Genomic DNA, 19461 nt, shown 5'->3' with positions numbered 1-19461 from the left:
ACAGCTTCAAGACATTTTCCTGTATGAAGACACTAATCACAGTATTCAGGTGTGATTTTGGCCCAGATAGTCTTCAAAGCAACACCAAAGAGTTTTTTGTACCTTAATATAATGTTTCCAAAATCGTTTCAGTCGTTCATCAACTCGTAACAGGGTGAACGGCACTTCTGCATTCGCTTCGCAGCCCTCTATCAGCTATAACCGCACTATGTACTGTATGCGGTTTGCCAGATCGGGTAGCGGATCTGTAGTTCGATGGAATGAGACATAAGGAACTACAAATTTGACCTCCTGTGCGTGGCCGGTTGATGATGGAGTGATGTCACTTCCTGTGCGTGGCCGGTTGATGGAGTGATGTCACTTCCTGTGCGTGGCCGGTTGATGATGGAGTGATGCTCCTTCCACTTGCTGATAATGGTTTGTTTTGAAAAAATAAGGTTGCAAAGGTCTTGGGAGAGCTCTCTGCTTTTACTCATCATAAGACGTTTCTTGTGTTCATTTATTTATTGTTATTATTATTATATTATTATTAACAACAACAATAACAACAACAATTACCTTCTAACTACTTACAGATTTCAGCTGGTTCCTTGCATTACACATAACTTTACTTATGGATTTTAATGTTTGGAATTCTTTATACGTATTTACTGAGTTAATTCTGTCTGGTGAAAATTTAATGTGAATAGCATCATTGGAAATAAACTGAAAAAAATGTTAACGCATTCAATACTCTCCCCACCGCGCCAATGTATGTCTATCAATGGCGGGGGGAGTATCTAGTTTTCCCAAACTAGCTATAATCTTCAACTTGTTTGGATAAACATGAAACTAGCTATAACCATCTTCAACTTGTTTGGATAAACATGAAACTAGCTATAACCATCTTCAACTTGTTTGGATAAACATGGAACCTGAAACATGGTTGTGTCAGGATTTGGTCCCTTCTTTTTGGTGTTAAAAAATATATATTTCTATGGCTGTGTGTGAGTGTCTATCTGACCGTCTATCTACCGTATAAGTGTGTGTGTGTGTGTGTGTGTGTGTCTATCTGACCGTCTTTCTACCGTATGAGTGTGTCTGTGTGTGTGTGTCTATCTGACCATCTATCTACCGTATGAGTGTGCATAGACCACCTGCCACTGCTGCTGGCATCCATCTAGTTTTGAGAAGTGACCCTTTTGTGGTCAATGTACTTCCCTGGCCTCACCACAGAGCAGTAAACAAACACATCTGCATAGCAACACACAACATATTTTACTGAGCAATGGTGCCAGTGCGGTTACCAGTGAAAGAGACGCCAAAGAGTCCAAGGAGCCTCTGACAGTCCATCACAAGCCCGGTGTTAGCCCTGTCATGAGAAAAGCTTCACTGAGTGGCCTGCGGTTATTCACACAATATGCAAAGCCACAAGCCGTGATGACACATACCATGCAGTACATCTGTGAGGATATTTTTTTTTAAATTGTGGTAACAAACAGCATACAGAACTTTTTTTTTATAGTTTAAGTCTTGACATTTGGCTGAAATAGCATTAATCGCTTGTTCCATACGTATTCACACTTGTGGAATTTTGTTCTCTGATGCAGGTTAACCTCAAAAGAACCTGAGCAATGAAGCCCTGTGACAGCAAGCAGTAGCTTTAGTGTGCTAGGCTGCAAGCAGTTAAACATGCTGGGCCCTATCATGACATTCTAAAGTGCATCGTCACTCGTCAAAAGTCTATTCAAATTTAGTAGGATGTCCAGTTCACATTGGGAGGGGTTTCGTTATCAAACGTGAAGCGCATGTCGCAACAAGGTGTTCCTAGGTTTTTTAATCAGTCATATGGGTGTGTTTGGGGCGTAACATCATTTTAAACCAATGAGAATGACATCTGTCATGCCTTTAACGGTGCAAAGCGCGATATGTCAAGTAAATGCATCGGTATTTTGGCATTCAACGGTGCATTTGAAGGAGGCTGCTTGCAAGACCCTATGGAATAGTCATTCTTAAACCATGCTTTAAGCATAGCCATGCATTTGCACTCGTCTATTATTTGAACTCATTGGCAAAGTGAAACTAACTTCACCAAGGAGTCAGTCAACGACAAGACAGTTATATGCAGTTACTTTCACTATTGACTGACAATGGGTTACCACCGAAAACATAGGCTGGAAAAAGCAACACTTACCCTAATATTGCTCAAATGACTGAATAAAAAAACATTTATTCTGCAGAGGAGTTGCTTATATCTCGTGACAGTGCGTCTTCAGCTGTGCTCCATACGTGTCTCTCGCCTCTCCCCTAATCACTTTTAACCGTCATTACCAATTTGCAAATGATGGCGAATAACTACTCATCATGAGATGTACAGTATTTAGTAATATCTTTATTCTAATTATGTTTCCCATTGTAATCGTGCAATTTGTAATACTTTGCATGGACGTGCGCTGGTGTGCGTTCATGAATGATAGAAGGATGGTGCGTGCACCTGCCAATATGACTGTTGACATGCGCTCTTAAAATAGCATATGAACAACTCGCCATTGACTTCTGACCAGGTTTAGGTGGTGTAAGATATAGATTTTTAGACAACGCGCCAGGCCCCTCCCTAGGTTGTTTAATTGCCACACCCCTGGGCGCAATGTTTAAAAAATAAACGTGCAAAATACCGAATTAAACTTTGCAAGGGTGGAAAACGAGTTTTACGCAAAATGTGCAAAATACAGCCTGCTATCTAAATCTGGCCTTTAGATTAGATTTAGAACAGACCCCTATAAAGTCACTAATATTAATGTAGTTAAAGCACAAAGTTAAATCAGCGCTGTGTAGGTTTATGTTTACTTTAAAATAATTGCTTTGAACTAACATTTTACACTAATAACATATTTTTCCTTTGTGTGGGACAGTCCGGTAGACTTTAGTAGACTAGTCTGACGAAGAGCCGAAGGGCTCGAAACGTCATTTGTGTTGGGGATTGAACTCAAATAAACTAAAAAAAAAACGGAGAGCAAGTGTGCAGACATTCTCTGTTACGTGGATCTTGGACTTTTGGCTCCTGCACCTTAATTTGGATGTGCGCACGACGCACGCTCCCAAATTAAAATACAGCCCAGTAGGCTGTCATGGAACCCTGCACATTAAGAAATCATGAAGGGGTATGCAGTACGTTGAACATTAAGAAATCATGCTTAAGGGGTATGCAGTATGTTAAACATTGCAAATCACAAGGTATATCCCAATTCTTACATTGTGCTGCTTTAACTTGTTGTTCCACAGAGGAGCTTCCCACACACACAACTGTGAATGACTACACAATACATATTTTAACAAGTGTTCATTTGTGAGAACTTATTTATCTTTGAGTAGAAGACTTTATCATTTGATGTCAACATCAAAAATGTTAGCTTGCTTAACAATAAACAAGGAACTTGAAACTACATGCTGTACAGTTTTACTGCAGCATTGCTAGTTGAAAATACAAACAGAAGTTCTGCTGCTTTTAGACACAACGTTTCCATTCCATTTATTCAAGTAAGTTCTGCATTTTAGCAGCTGTTTAACCCAGTATCAATATCAATTATCTTTCAAGGTGGGCTTCCATGATTGACTGAATAAACAAATAACAGTGCAAAAGAATGATCACAATGCCCTACCTTAGAGAACGTCGTTTAATCATCAGTCAACTGCTGTCCTCTCAGTTTCTATTGAAACAGGAAATAGTCACTGTTGTACCCAGTAAGACAAAAGTGAGTTCTGTTTTATGTACACCCCCTCCCTTTCTCTGTTGACACATCTGCCAAAGTTACAGATATAGAATGTAGCTTTCAGCTCTTTGAAAATGAACAGAAGACTAGAACTAACAGATTGCAGATTCAGGATGACAGAGAAACCAGTGTGAGAAAACCCCGAAACTTAAATCTTAAATAAATGTTACTTAATCTTACTTAAATGTTACTAAATCTTACTTAAATCACATATAAATGACTAGATGACAAAAGAGCAGATGAGTCAGAGACCTTGGGTATAGGCTGAGCCACTAAGAAGGACAGACTAGAGGCATGATCCTCGAAAGATTAGTCAGAAGGATTGCAAGGAGGGCCAAGGCCCAATGGAAAGTGCAAATCCTCTGGGGGTCTGGCTGGAAACAGTGAAAGAGGAACACCACCGAAGGAAAGGTTAGAGGTCAACGTCTACCAAAACCGTCTCTGTACACCTAGAAACATGAAATAAAAAGCATGCTGCGCTACGCAGCAACCAGCGGGAGAGTCAATGCTGCGCTATGCAGCAACAGGCGGGAGATAGAATGTTGCGTCGTGCAGCATCCAGCACGAATGGGTTAAAGAAGAAATTACCTTTCTTTAAAACCCAACATAAACATCACGTATCACCAACTATGCTAGCTTAACATTGATTTCGTCTAATGCTCATTTTAGCACTTATGTTCTTACAATACATTTCAACTTGTTTCAACCCATTTAGTCTCTAGTGTTCAACAACTTTTAAATCAATTTAGATTTATTTGTTACATACAATTATAAAACGTATGCAGTGAAATGCTTTGTCCTCTAAGTTCATGACTGTGAAATGTGTGATAAATAGAAAAGAAGTAGAAAGAAAGAAATGTCTAAAGTACATGAGATGTTTCCAACATGCTTGTGCTCCTGCTAGTCCTCATTCAGAACCTAGATAGCCTGGGGATAAAAACCTGGGTAGTGCACACCTGGGGATAAAAACCTTTCCTTTCTCTCCGTGTTGGCTTTCGGGTAGTGCACACCTGGTGGTACTGTACATTCAGCTGTGGTCTTGCTGAGTGCTGTTGCCATACCAGGCTGCTATTCCCAGTTATAATACTTTTAATGGTGGTTTTGTAAGACTTCTTAAGTAACTGCTGAGGTAGCCTAAAGTACTTGAGGCGTCTGGGTGTGGTCAAGTGTCACTTGACTTGACACTTGTGACTTGAGATCAACAAGATTTCTTCTCAGAGATGTTCCATGCTCTGTCTGATTTGATACGAGCATAGTGCCACGTCTCTTTCCACTGATCCCGGTGCCAGTCTCGTGATCTCAGATTCTGACAAGTTCTCCTGCCTTCAAGTCACGTGTAACGGGTAGACCTTAGAGCACATTCCCCAAGATCCATTCCTCTGATACGCATTCACCTGGCTGTGAGGCTTAGGCTACCTGACGGAGTGCCTTCATTAATGAAACCGCGAGGTTCCCCTGTTGTCTTGCAGAGAGAATTGTTTGGTGTCGGCGTCTTCTTCTCGTAGATTTCTCTCCGAAGTCATTTGCTGTGGGAAGCCGTTTGTTTTCACTCTGGAGTCATTGGTTGCTATTTCTTTTATTAGAAATATTACCAGACGTCTCAAGTCTCACGCATTGAGTGTGAGAGACACACATTTCAATGACTTCACACACTCACACGCCACACATGGCATTTCTCACTCCGAGAACTTGCCCGCACAGAAGTTCAAAATATTGCACAAGGGCAATATTTTACAAACGTGTCACACAACGTTGCTGTATGTGCGCTCATTCAGCTCAGAGAGCTGCTGTTCAGTTACTAACCTATCGGCCAACCAATCAGGAAATAGTTTTGTTTTGATGTGGGTCCGCAACATGGAGACTGCTGGTCCGCGGAGTCGTGGAGTGAAATTAGGCCCGGTGCTTCGTCTGATAATTTGCTGCGCAGTTGATCAAGATACCACGGACCGACAAAAAAAGAAAACAGACGTTTCTGCTATCGATGTCATTAAACATGGAGCCATACAATAAAGCGCGAGAGAAACTGAACTAATCGATAATGTTGGTATCAAAGCACCGCTTTAACCTGTTGAATGCTATTAATTGTTTAACGACACTTAATAGAACAACGTTGATTTTTGGAACTTCCATAGAAACAGAGCAGCGACTGTATAATACACTGTATAGCACGGAGTAGGCCTATTGTATAGTCAAATGTGAATATAACGTGGCCTTTCTACCTGTTAAAGATCAACAGATCAGTGATTTACGCCTATCTGCTCGCCAAAAAAACTGGTATTGTGTATCCTGAATCCTTACATTCAGGCATTCAAATTAAACTTCATTAAAAAACATGATTTATTTCCTCAATTTCCTACCAATGTATGATGCTTGCATGAGGGAAACATCCCAAAACAATAGCACCCATAATTGTTGCTGTTTTGAGAAGTATTTCTTTTCTTATGCAAGCATCATGCAATAGCAATGAAACTAATTATATCTTACATTAGTAAAGCAGTCCTCTGATGTGCATGTCACAAAACATTTAAGTGAAAGTGCATGCATAACAATATAGGCTTAATAATGATTGTGATGATGATAATAACAATTTGATTTGGAGGGAGTGGGGTTTGGTATACGTGTACAGTAGATGAGCCCTATGACCCCAAAGTCTGCCATGACTGGGCCTCAGGTCAAAGAAGTTTGAGAAAGGCTGGTCCACATAACCTGCATCAGATTGAGGTTTGCAGTGATGCGCCTGAAGGCGCGGGTTAGTCAGTTACGTCACAATATGCACATTTAAATTCATACCTACGTAATCACCATGACCAAAATTGTACTTTTTTTTTACTTTGAATCTTGAAAAAAAAAAAATATTGACCTACCTACCGACCCATTTCTTTTTTTTTTTTTTGGCTGTTACTGCAAACAAGAATATTTTTAAGGATGGCCTCCTGACTGTGAAAATGACTGAACCACAGTGCTTTAAATGGGAGCCCCCAGTATCAGTCATCAAGGCATCAAAATCTGCCACAAACACTTACAACACACAACATCACTCATAAACACACACACACACACACGGACAGAACCACCACTGTTCAAGAGACCATTTTGGGGCTTAATGTGCTTTTTCTCATTTGGTTGTTTTCTGTTTGTTTAGAGCAGAATGAGCCACCGCTGTTGAAAGAGCCCATTTGGGTGAAATTATTATTATAATTTACATTATTATTATTATTTACTATAGGGTTCTAGAATAAATAAAACAGTGTGTTTGAAATAATGGAATTTGTGCTCTCATGAAGCTGGGTCGATGGGACATGGGGAGGGTGGGTGTGTTGATCGGGGGAGGGGGCGTGGCGCCACGAGTAGTTCAAGCAGACGTAGGACTTTCATGTAGGCCTACTTCGATCAGGGAGGAGGGGGCGTGGCACTGTGCCCCCCCCCAGGAAACAAAGTCTCACTCCTTGCAAACTTCAAAACTTGAGAGCCCTGAATATTACAATCATGTATCCACACTGGTGGGCTATTTATTGTATCCTCCTAATCATAATCAGTACTGGGAAGGGGAATCTAGCTTGGCATTACGTAGTGGTGACTGATGCACTGAGGCACTGTATTTTATTAGCCTACAGCAGTGGTTCTCAAACGTTTCACAAGGAGTACCACCTCAGAAAACAATTGGCTCTCCAAGTACCACCACTATGACCGACATTAAAATACAGTAGCGTAGGCCCATTTCACTACATATTTTACATTGTACATTCTGTTTTGCGTTGTTTATTTTTTTAAGAAAGACAAAAACTACTTTAAATTTAACGTCAGTGATGGCCTCAGTTAAGGACTGTTATTATATATTATGTATATAATTTGAAGTGACTATTTAGTCTTTAGGAAAAAACACAATGGAGACTCCCAGAGTACCAGAGAAAGTCTGCATACCACCAGTGGTACCCGTACCACAGTTTTGAATGAATAAAAAGGTGCTAAGCGATGCAGGGAAACATCACTTTTGTTGACGTTCAAACAAAACAGAGAGCTAGCTCGCTACTCCCTCCCCCTCCCTCCTGTGCAATTGAAACTCTCCCAAACACGCATCACGTTCGTTGGGGATAAAAAAATAACCTAATCCACTGCATTTTACACTAGCCTGTTTTTAGCTGATGCTTCCAAAATGCTAACACTGGTAGCGATAGGACATTTCTAATGGTAACAAGGTTGTTAATTTTAAACCATTTACATGGCTCAAAGTAGCCCGACACTTCTTTGGTAGTAGGCTATAATGAGGTTTCCTAACATATAAAACAAAGCATAAGATGTGTGGGGTTATGTAGTGTGTAGTCTCTCTACAGTCACATAAGCTACAAAAGACAGCGACAAGTCTAATAAATAAATGTGCCTCCTATTAGGGGTTTGCACGGACGTCACGTTCTGGGCGGTAACCCAGCTGCGCGGCCATGTGTTGGCGGTACTTGATATAAATAAGTGAATGAAGTGCAATGGACTATTATGCGTGGTGGGTACTTTAAGTGATTGTAGTCATGTCGAAACAAAAGCGTAGGCCCATTTCTGTCACGAACAGAAGACGACCCAAGAGCGCAAGTTCAAATTCAGAGTCTTTTTATTGAAGGGTTCAGGGGGGGAAGAGGAGTGAGAGAAACGTGAGGTCTTGGAGGTTCCGGTTCCAGGGGTGCTAGGAGTGCCAGGGGTGTCAGGGGTTCCAGGGGTTCTCCAAGTTTCCGGGGGGTTCCAGTCCAAGGTGCTGAGTGTGTGTCCCCCAGTGATCGAGCGGCGTCTCGGGCTGAGGGTGGTGACGCGTCGGGGCTCGCTCGTCTGGTGGTCGGAGGCCTGGGGGAACACACACACACACACACACACAACAGCAAGGTGAACAGCAGGCAGTAGTACAGACCAGGGCTAGGCACTAAACGTGGTGAGAGACAGAAGGCAGATTCGAGTTACCGGGGGGGCTGAAGATCGGAGAGTAATCGAGAAGATCCGGAAGGCAGGTCGGGATAACCGGGGCAGTAGAACAGGGAGGCAGTCAAGAAAGGATCCGAATCACAGGTGTCAGAGAGTAGACAGGCAAGCAGGTTACTGGTCCAGGTTTGAAGACGATCTGACAGGGCTTGGCTGAAAAACAGGGCTTTATATACTGGGAGAGGTTAGTGGAGAAATGCAGTGCAGCTGGCAGAGTAATTAGAGCAGAGCAGGGCGGAGCCAGGTGGAGCTCGTTAGGCAGAGTAGAGCGAGAGTGAGCAGAGTGGCAGAGAATTGAATCAATTAAGGTTGTTACCAGGGAGAGAGAATGCTCATGACAATTTCACTACATATTTTACATTGTACATACTGTTTTGTGTTGTTTCTTTTTTTTAAAGAAAGACAAAAACTAGTTTAAATTTAATGTGTCGAAACAAAAGAAAATTTCCTCAAAAGGCGTCCAAGATGCTACGGCATATAGGGAAGGACTTGGACCACAGGTAAAGACGCGATATTTCAGAAAAAATAGGGTTTATTGGCGGTGCCGATCCCTATGAGTTGGCTCCCTCTTCTTGGATCCAATGACGACCCGGTGATTCTTCCTTCAGTTGTATGTGGATATTGTTAACTACCTGGTTTTCAGTTGTATGTGGATATTGTTAACTACCTGGTTTTCAGTTGTATGTGGATATTGTTAACTACCTGGTTTTCAGTTGCATGTGGATATTGTTAACTACCTGGTTTTCACAAAACAGAGAGCTAGCTCGCTACTTCCTCCCCCTCCCTCCCGTGCTGCTCCCGTGCAGCTCCCGTGCAATTGAAACTCTCCTAAACGCGCATCTCGTCTGTGATTTGATGGAACAGTTTTTATGGGCTAGGTTTGCCCAGGTTGTTTTTGTTGCCGTTTTTGGAGCCTGGGCTGTCCACAGAGATCGCGTTTTTTTTACAGTGTATTCAGGACACAGACAACTAGCGGTTGGTTAGGTGATGTTTGCAGTAAGTGACATAAAATGTTTTAGCCTAAAAAACGTGTCGCATCGCTTAGAGCACCTTTAAATCCTACAAAAGTTTGGAGGCCTATAACCAGATGGTGTGTGGATGGGTGAGGGAGACGCAGTACCAAGTCATCATCAACCTTTGTGTTGTGAAGGCTAAAGTAAGTAGGCTAATGCAATAACGTCTTCAATCAACCTAATCTTAAAGGGATATTCCACCATTTGGGGAATTACACTCATTTTCCACCTCCCCTTGAGTTAAAGGATAATTCCGGTATTTAGCACTTTGAGTCCCTTTTCTGGTTTGTTTTGGATGAACTAGAGTGGTGGACACTGACATTTTGACTTAAGTCACTTTTAAACGTGGTGCTAGTAGGCGAGATGCAAATGGTCTAATACGATTCAATGATCTATGCTAGGTTGGAGATAAAAGTGGTATTGCCAGACTCAGAGAACGGCTGGATGAACTGGAGAAAAGGTAAAAATCAATTGTTTAACTCAAGGGGAGGTGGAAAATGAGTAGAATTCCCCAAATGGTGGAATATCCCTTTAACGGAATGATATTATTGCGATACCCAAGGTGTAGCCAAGTGACATTCAATTGTTGTTGTTTTTTTTTTTTTTTTCCCATTTCAAAGACCCCCAGTTTGCTATCTACACTGTACACTATCTGAGTTAGTTCCATAGCTCCATTCTCAATCAATCCGAGAAACACCCCTCGAACCCTGGGTAATCGCTGAGAAGTCTGGTCGTATACATGGAGCCCTCTGCACATGTATGGCTGGCCTCGGAGAGACATGTACAGTACACATGTTACTGCATTATTGTTTCTCATTGAAGAAACAGTTAAGTTGAGGGACGCAAGAAAAGGCATATTGGCTGTTGCCTACTGCAATGTCAAAGGTGGAATACAGGGAATGCCGGAAGATTGACTTCACTGCAACAAAGACATCTCAAGTAAAAGAGTAGGCACGATGAATTATGGTGCTCATGGACAGTCACTTGAGGAACAATGTGCTAGTGATTTTTCTACTGATACAGTTAGGAAAACACAACAGCCTACCAGTGATGAACTGTCATCATTATTCAGTGCTGTTAGCGCAAGTCTGCAATTTTGTCTCTGATTGAGCCTTACTCTGACAGTTTTGTCCCCAAAGTGATGAGCGAAAACTTCCCTCTTGTGTTGACTGAATTGCGAAATGATGAAGCAGTTCACATGGACTATAGTGATCTATTGTCTGTGTGCAAAGATGTTGACATTTCAGTATCAGAGGAGCAAGCAAATGCAGTTGAGGCCGCTACAAGAGATCAAGCTTCCTCTAAACTGTGGTTTCGATTTCGTGCTGGTCGAATTACAGCATCTAAAATGAAAACTGCATGTTGCACTGATCCAAAACAACCAGCACAGAGCTTAACCAGTGTGTGCAATCCTGAGTCATATAAATTAACATCAAAAGCAACTACCTGGGGATGTAATCATGAGAAATTTGCATGTGACATGTTTATAGATGCACATAAGGAATCTCATGTACCGTACACGCCACAGGTTTCTTCATAAATCCAAGTGTGCCAATCTTGGGTGCTTCTCCCGATGGCTTTGGTTCTTGTGATTGTTGTGGTGTCAGTGTAATTGAAGTGAAATGTCCATTCTGTGTTAAAAGCAGGGCTCCGAACCGGTTCAAGGAACGAAAACCGAAAACGAACTGAATTTTACGGAATTTTACGAGGAGCGGAAACGGAAACAAAATGGTCTTCAACTGTTCCGGAACAGTTCAAACGTTATTCTGAAATCCACAAAACCGGTTAATAACATTTTTTTTTCGTTCTCTCTATAACAGCCTAATAATTTGATTTCTGCAGTTTGAAAAAAAAAAAAAATGAATAAATGGACCTTTGGTCCAAATGTGTATATTTTGTCTTGCTGTTGTAATGTAACCTATCCATCTGCCACTTCGGATCTTACGCCAGCTCGTAGCTGAAACTGATTTGGAAATTGTTTGTAGCCTATGCGTAATAGCCTATTTTGCCTGTCCACGCCTTGTCGTTTTAAAGTCGGGATTTGAAATGTTTGCGCAATTATAGCCTATTCTATGTAGAAGAGTTAAACGGGAAATTTGAGATAGGCCTTGTCAGCAACAGACAGGTTTGTTTATAAACAGGGTTGGAATTATAGCGCAAGCCTTTGAAGATCTCCACATGGATAAAACTTAGGCTACAACCAGGTAAGGAGTTTAGCACGTATCCAGAAATATTTTTGATAAGAAATTATTTATAGGCATAGGTCAGGCCTACAGTAAGTCTGTAGGCTATGGGATGGATAGCCCATCTGAATGTTTTTGGATGCCTTATGAATGAATTTGGATGAATTATTTTTGGGCATAGCTACGGTATAGGCTAAATCAAGGGGAAATAATGAGTAGCCTACGTCTATTCTAAGGTAAAGTCCACAAAAATAGACTTGATAGGCCCGCCAAACACTGCCGGAACTTTAAGAACGAACGATATTTTGCGTTCCAAACCGGTTCAGGACTGATATGTTTGTGGCGGAACGCATGCAAGAACGAAAACGTTAAACATAGGCCTACCTGAAACGTTCGGAACGGAACGTTTGAAAAATAATTTTGTTTTCAAGCCCTGGTTAAAAGTGACAAGTTAGACAGTGTATACTACTACCACCAGTATTTCTACCAGTTGCAAACTCAAATCTGCCTATTTGGACAGAAAAGGCTTTGCATGTTGAGCAAATTGTATTTGATGAAAAGTTCTGGGGTATGATATGCTAGAAAAGCAAGAACATTTTCGACACAGCCATAATGGCAGAGTTAGTTGGCAAGTTTTACACAAGGCTTTCATCTACCATGGCCACTGTGTCCTCGCAACCTGTAATATTTGCCTCAGCTGAGTCACATGGCTCTGATTGTGCTGCAAGCCTGGTGTTTCTGTGGCCATGTTAAGTTTGGAAAGATGATTCTATGTGACAATGCAAACTGTCATATAAAGGGATAATTCCAGTATTCAGCACTTTGAGTCCCTTTTCTGGTTTGTTTTGGATGAACTAGAGTGGTGGACACAGAAATTTTGACGATGGGTCCTGTTTCGACTTTTCTGACTCGTTTTGAATCACCTTTGACTACTTCAGAGTGGCTGCCTACAGGCATGCAGAAACATGTCCTTAAAACAACCCTTAACGTTCGTTTTCAAAACTGTGCAACTCACCGTGTGGTTAGTGGTGTTTGTTCAACATTTCATTTACCTGACAAGAAATGTGCCAAACAAATCCGGATGTTGTTCATATTTTTCCCTCGTAGATCCTGGTTAAGCGCCTCCTTATAACTTCTGGCATTTCTTTCCCTGGCTTTTAATAACATTTGGAAGCCGATAATATTCCAAATGCCTGTCTGACCTATTGTTCCAACCTAAAACACGGGAATAATTCACCATTTTCCTTAACGATGTTCGGGATCTATATCAGTGCCTGTGCTTTGTTGCCAACATGGCGACTTCCGGCTTTTGATGACACGCCATGCAAACCCCCAATTAATTTTTTTTTCTGGCTGTGCTTAGCATGTAGGATAATGGCTTGCTAACCGAGTAGGTGGCTGACAGACAGGGCTCGCATATTATTTGGTTACAAAACTTGAGTTTTCTTTTATTTAATAGTGTTTATTTCCCGCTAACTTTTACAAAATATAAGGGCACAAACCCTGAACTTATTTCTTAATAATAATACTACCGTCTATGAGTTAGCCCCACCGTAGGGTGTTGGTGGTTGCTTGTTCTTATAGCATATTTGTGCTCTACTAATCTTTCTTTAAGCTTATGCTTGGTTCTTCCAATATAAAAACAGCCACAAGGACTTTCAAATCTATAGACAACAAATGAGGTATTGCAATTAATAAATGAGTGTATACTGTATTCACGATTTGATGTCACATCTGTAAAAGTATTGGTCTTGACCATATTGTTACAGCGATTACAGTTTCCATACTTATAGTTACCTCTTTTTTTGCCTAGCCAGGTTTTGTTCTGTACAGGAGGCATATAGCTTTTCACAAGACTATCTTTTAGAGAAGGGGCTCGTTTAAAGGTGAAGGTACCTCCGGCAGTGCATCTGTTCCAAGCAACCTGTTGTAGCGTACAGAGAGGCAATCTGGACTGGATGTAATGCTGCCTTCCAGTAATGTTTTGGTGAAGGCTTGTGGCAACACAGTTTGTTATGTTTCATGGTCCAGGCTGGGACGGCATTTTTTTATGCTATCGGATCATGAGGAGATGTTTGCTGTATGTGACAAAAAATGTTTTAGAAACCATGTTACAGAAATGTTAGAAACAGTATAACAGGACTTGGAGAACCTTTAAGCCTTGCCTCTTGTGAACTGCCAATCCCTACTGTTTGCTCTGATTGAGCCAATTGTCCTGTGCTTCTGTGACGCCCTGCTAGGCCTGCTGTTTATTACGGAACCCTAGAGGCGTCATTGTGTAGTGGTGCTCCGGTACCTTTAAGCGCGCCGCAGCCGTGCGGCGTCGTCGGTTACGTCATCACGCTGGCTTGTTGTCTAGCGTTAGCGGTAGTCTTTAAAAACATGGAGCCGACACGGCCAGGCGAGTAAGCTCTGCCTGTTCCACGCAGTTCTGCATCAGCATTGGTTCTGCTGCTATTGCTTGTCCGCGAGCTATCCCTGCTGAGGCAGCGTTCGGCATTCCCACGGTTCCCTTTGGAGAGTGTTTCACTTGGTGACCTGCGTTCCTGCAGTAGCCCTCGGTTTCATCTGTGCTCCGCATCTACGCGCTTACTACTTGCATCCTTTGCAGTGGTTTATCCAGTCTTCTTCCTCCCTCCGCGTTCTGGTACGTCTCTGCCCGGCAACGCATTTATTCAGAATTATGTCTCTACATTTCTCCGTGGCTAACGCTTCCTCCCTTCACGTAGGGTCCACATTCGCGACATTTGCCTCCGAGATCAGCTGGGTATTCGGCCCCGGTGCATGTAAATATCAGGCTTTGGGTGAGTAATGCCGCTCTTAATACCGTTGCTGCCATGAATAGTAGTAATTTGTAATGGGCCTGGCTAATTTGGAAATGTTTGTCTGCCCGTAGGCCGCCGGGTACTCTCATTCCCTCTCTACTGGGCCTACAACGAGCAGCGCCTCTGCATCGTCGGGCTCTGCTCCGGCTGCTGTTCTGCTTTTATTGAGTTTCTTTCATTTATAGGATATTCTCACGCTGTTGCTTGTCTCGTCTCACGGCGGCACCGCACTGAGAGGGGCCGCGCACCACAATAGCATACGGCAGCGTGTGTGGGCCCACTGCAGCCAGTGTGTGCTTGAGTGTATGTGTGTTGGTGTGTGTGTCAGTGTGTGTGCGTCCTTGCGAGTTTTGTGTGGGGGGGCGCGTGAGTAAGTGGGTATTACCCACTCACTATTGAGTATATTTTTTTGTGTTCTGGTTTATTTTATTTTATTGTTTTGTGTTTTGATTTATTCTGTTAATTTATCGTTTGTGATTTCTGTACGTATCCCGTGGGCATTGGTCAAGTTCACAGGGCCTGTGTGGGCCTCACATTTTGTCCCTCACGACTTGTTGTGTTGGTTAAGGCACTTTGCTGTGCCCCTCGGGGGTGCGATATTTGCTGTGTGTGTATAGCTTGCTGTGCGTGTGTGCTATCACTGTGGTTTGTGAGTTACCTTACTACTAGCCCTGTGGTCACTGTACCGTGTTAATTGTATTTTCTTTTCTTTTCTTTGGCAGGACCAGGGATGACCAGCAGGGGGCCAAGCCGTTGGTGGTGGGTATCCGTGTCTGTGAGTTCACATTTATGGTAGTGTAGCGGCACCTGGGTGTGCAGTGCAGTGTATATCACGTGTGGTCCTTCTGACCCACTCCATAGCTACGGTCCTCCCTCTGGTAAGCCCTCTGTCGTTTTGCTTTATTAATTAATGTACGTGTTTATGTTTGTTTGTATTGTATTTCTGGTGGGCCTACCGATAACCATACCCACAGCAGTTTGCATGTGAGCGCGTATGTGTGTGTGAGTGTGTACGTGCGCAATCATTTAACAGAACCTTTGAAAAACATTTTAAAGAGTTGAGAAATATTTGAAAATAAATAAACATTTATACGATTGGAAATAGAACCTTGTCTCTGTTTTGATTTGCACAAACCTGATTGCCTTTGTGCGGGTACATTGTGAAACGTGGTAACTGTGATCAATCTGGGTGTTTGTAACCATAAATTCACTTTCCCTCGGGGGATCATACTCCCCGGGGGTGGCGTAGTCGAAAGTACTTATTGGTTTCTGCCACTTACTACAATTGCAAGATATTTGTTGATATATATCCAGAAAACGTGCGCTCATTTTACTAAATAGTGCGCACATTTTACTAAATTGTGCGCACATTTGAGTAAATTGTGCTCTCAATTTAGTAAAACGTGCGAACAATATAATAAAATGTGCGCACAATTTACTAAATTTAGTAAAATGAGCGCACATTCTCTCGATACACAAACATATTTTGCAATGACACCTCCTGGGCTCCGTAGTACGTTTCATGGTATTATATATAACTGGAGAGAGTGACTTAAGTCCCACCCCCATTCATTTCAATGGCACATGCTAGGCTAGCTACTTTACAGTCAAAAAAGTTTGAAATTGACCGCAGCCATCTTTGCAAAAATGGCGTTTCATGGGTGTTCGTTTCCGCCACCAGGTAGAATTAGCCTATTAGTGCAGCAGATTAATGGCATATTTCAAGAGAATCGTTCAAATTGGTATAAAAGCATAAAATTTGGCACAGATACTCTCTAAAGGTCACTTTTTGGGAAAAAGGCGCTGGCCACCCAAAAATTCAACATGGTGGCCATTTTTTCAAGATGGCCGCTGTTTCTGTCAAATGTCATTATGTCAATCGTTCAAACAGTGATGTAGGCATAACATTTTGTGAAAATACTCTCTTAAGAATGTTTTTTTTTTTTTTTTTGAAAATGTGCTTGTCCCTCAAAAATTCAAGATGGCAACCATTTTTCAAGATGACTGCCATTTCTCTTGAATTCTTACATCAATTTTTCAAATGGTGATGCTATCATCAAATTTGGTACAAATATTCTTCAAGGAACATTCTCATGGAAAAAGGTGTGTGCCACTCAAAAATTCAAGATGGCCACCATTTTCAAGATGGCCACCATTTCTGTCAGAGCTCAATGTAATGTGTTAAGGGAGGTTTTATTTAATAGAGTGAATGTCATTACACAACCAGGGCACACTGGTGACTTCACTGTTGTGGAACTCAGTATGGGGTTCAATGTCAGCTGATCTAGTTTTACTTACACTGTAGTTCTTGACTAGTAGTAATAGTATAGCTAAGTGTATAGTCCCAAATGCTGTCTAATAGCCCCTCATCAATTAGCTAGTAATAGATGTAGTTAGATAGCCGCACCTGAATTGACAGGTTGTGCCAGCGCGGGAGAGCTGGGCCAAGGGTAAGCAGGGCAATATATGACTTGTTCATGTATGCTTACCTGGAAGGTGTACCGATCACACGGGACTTAAATGGCACTGGATGAATGATCGGGCTAGGTGTAGGTGACCCGAACCTAGTTGTATGTGTACTATGTCTATGATTGAGGTGGTAAAAGGATACCCCTCGGCCTTAATCAGACAACAATCCCTCAAAATGGCAAATGAAAATCCCATGTCAGCCAAGAGATCAACTGATTGGATGAAATGTTGTCTTTGTCAGACAGACACAAAGGATCACCACCTACCCATCATGTTTCTCAACAGGATGGCTATAAAATGATTACCACCAACATTCCACTCTTTCACACTATCAACAAAATGTCAGTGACCCTGGACCTGGAACGACTGGATGAAGGTGGTGGTATAGAAGCTACTTTGAGAAGGAACCAAGTGAAGTATCACTGCAATTGTCGGTTCAACAACAAAAAGTTACTTTGTGCCCAGAAGCAACAATCCGATGCTCAATGTAGCGAGGCAGATGAAGGCCAAACAAAGCATCGCAGAACCATGATGCAGAAAAGTCTAGATCAGATCATGATGCAGAAAAGTCTAGATTTTGGGGCAGCCGTGGCCTACTGGTTAGCGCTTCGGACTTAACCGGAGGGTTGCCGGTTCGAACCCCTACCAGTAGGCACGGCTGAAGTGCCCTTGAGCAAGGCACCTAACCCCTCACTGCTCCCGAGCGCTGCTGTTGTTGCAGGCAGCTCACTGTGCCGGGATTAGTGTGTGCTTCACCTCTCTGTGTGCTGAGTGTGTTTCACTAATTCACGGATTGGGATAAATGCAGAGATCAAATTTCCCTCACGAGATCAAAAGAGTACTTATAATAGATCAGGTTTGCTTTCTTTGTGATAACATTATCTGCTGAATCTGACCTACATTAGGGAATGACAATGCACCTGAATGACAGACTACATGAATGTGCACAAACACTGAATGATGGTAAATTATTCGCTAAACTAAGTGGTGCTGGTGCCACTGCACAGGAGCTGAAATACCATCATTTGTGCCTCATTCATCTCAACAGAGAGAAACTCCACCTCAGAAGGCTTGAGAAAGAGTCACAGAGTGAAATGGTTCAACCATTTGGGGGGCAGCCGTGGCCTACTGGTTAGCGCTTCGGACTTGTAAACGGAGGGTTGCCGGTTTGAGCCCCGACCAGTGGGCCGCGGCTGAAGTGCCCTTGAGCAAGGCACCTAAGCCCTCACTGAGCCGGGATTAGTGGGGGACACCTCACGGTGTGTTCACTGTGTGCTGAGTGTTTCACTACAATGGCGCTACAATTCCTTTCCACTTCCAATTCCACTTCCTCTCGCTACAATGGCGGTGCGTACTAGCAGGCTGGCTGGTCCTGCGGGAGCGCACGCAAACAACAATTCTGACTTCCCACAAGAAACCGGTTTACATTCTAAATATACAAACAAACAGCATAGGCTGACTGACATATTTCAAAGACTACTTGTTTTAAACTATGTGTTTGCACTACTGCTTCTATCCGTGCGAAACTGCTACTCATACCAACAACAATCCGGCCGTGAACGTGACGTTCGTCGCGGCTTTATCCTCAATCCATGGAGCCAATATGTAACTTACGTCAAAATCCTAAAAAATGGCCGTGCTATCCAACCAACAACTTGGACAAACACCCGAGGTACTGACTTAACCCTCTAGGCGCCACTGTCGAGTTTACTCGACAAGATGCGGTACTGAATAAAACGGCCGATTTAGTCAAATAGGGTGTCATATTTCGTTCGACATCCACTCCACTAGATGGCAGACATGTCATACGTCATCCCCGAGTCCGAAAAAGGTCATGGATTAAACAAAACTTTTGAGCTACAGCGCATTGAATCAGTGCGTGCAATACCGGAGCTAGTGTGGGTGTGAGCCACTTTGTCAGAGCGATATTGTCAACGTCAGCGAGTATTTGCATTAGATTATCGTCTAATGGCATCAAAAAAGTTTACCTGAAATGAAGTGTTGGGTCTTCTATTCGCGGACCCTGATTCTTGTGTGTCATCTGAATAATATATATGTGCCCCATACATGGAATCAGAGTGCCTACTGTATGTAGTAAATGGAAAATCTCTACAGCAAAAGGCCAGTCTACCGCTACATGCATTTGGTTTGCTTCTGCCATTTATTAGTAATGATTTACACAGTTTGTTCACTACTTACTATTTACCTGAGCATTCAGTATTGTGCAATATAGCATACAGAAGGTGAGGGACATTTTGGGGGG

The 19461-nt window shown here is 42.4% G+C and overlaps 1 protein-coding gene and 2 long non-coding RNA genes across 3 annotated transcripts in view; 1 reads left to right on the top strand and 2 right to left on the bottom strand.

Moving 5' to 3' along the window:
• si:ch211-231m23.4 (free fatty acid receptor 2) overlaps positions 1-3687 on the bottom strand; it is a 45337-nt gene extending 41650 nt beyond the window's left edge. The window contains exons 1-2 of the mRNA XM_042108102.1: positions 3639-3687; positions 1287-1351 (exon numbers count right to left, since the gene is read on the bottom strand). Of these exons, the coding sequence (XP_041964036.1) occupies positions 1287-1351; positions 3639-3661 (88 nt within the window). The 5' untranslated portion in view covers positions 3662-3687. The remainder of the gene's footprint in view (positions 1-1286; positions 1352-3638) is intronic.
• Positions 3688-8331: 4644 nt separating this feature from the next.
• LOC121721346 lies at positions 8332-8753 on the bottom strand. The gene is made up of 2 exons (XR_006034796.1): positions 8691-8753; positions 8332-8576 (listed from the first exon to the last, which is right to left on the bottom strand). It is a non-coding gene; the product is annotated as an uncharacterized LOC121721346 (long non-coding RNA).
• Positions 8754-14244: 5491 nt separating this feature from the next.
• On the top strand, positions 14245-16014 carry LOC121721345. The gene is made up of 3 exons (XR_006034795.1): positions 14245-14551; positions 14634-14708; positions 14801-16014. It is a non-coding gene; the product is annotated as an uncharacterized LOC121721345 (long non-coding RNA).
• Positions 16015-19461: the final 3447 nt, after the last annotated feature.

Source organism: Alosa sapidissima, chromosome 10 (assembly GCF_018492685.1).
Source record: "Alosa sapidissima isolate fAloSap1 chromosome 10, fAloSap1.pri, whole genome shotgun sequence".
Lineage (NCBI taxonomy): Eukaryota > Metazoa > Chordata > Actinopteri > Clupeiformes > Clupeidae > Alosa > Alosa sapidissima.
Note: the sequence above shows the minus strand (reverse complement) of the source record. Positions and strands in the feature narration are given on the sequence as shown.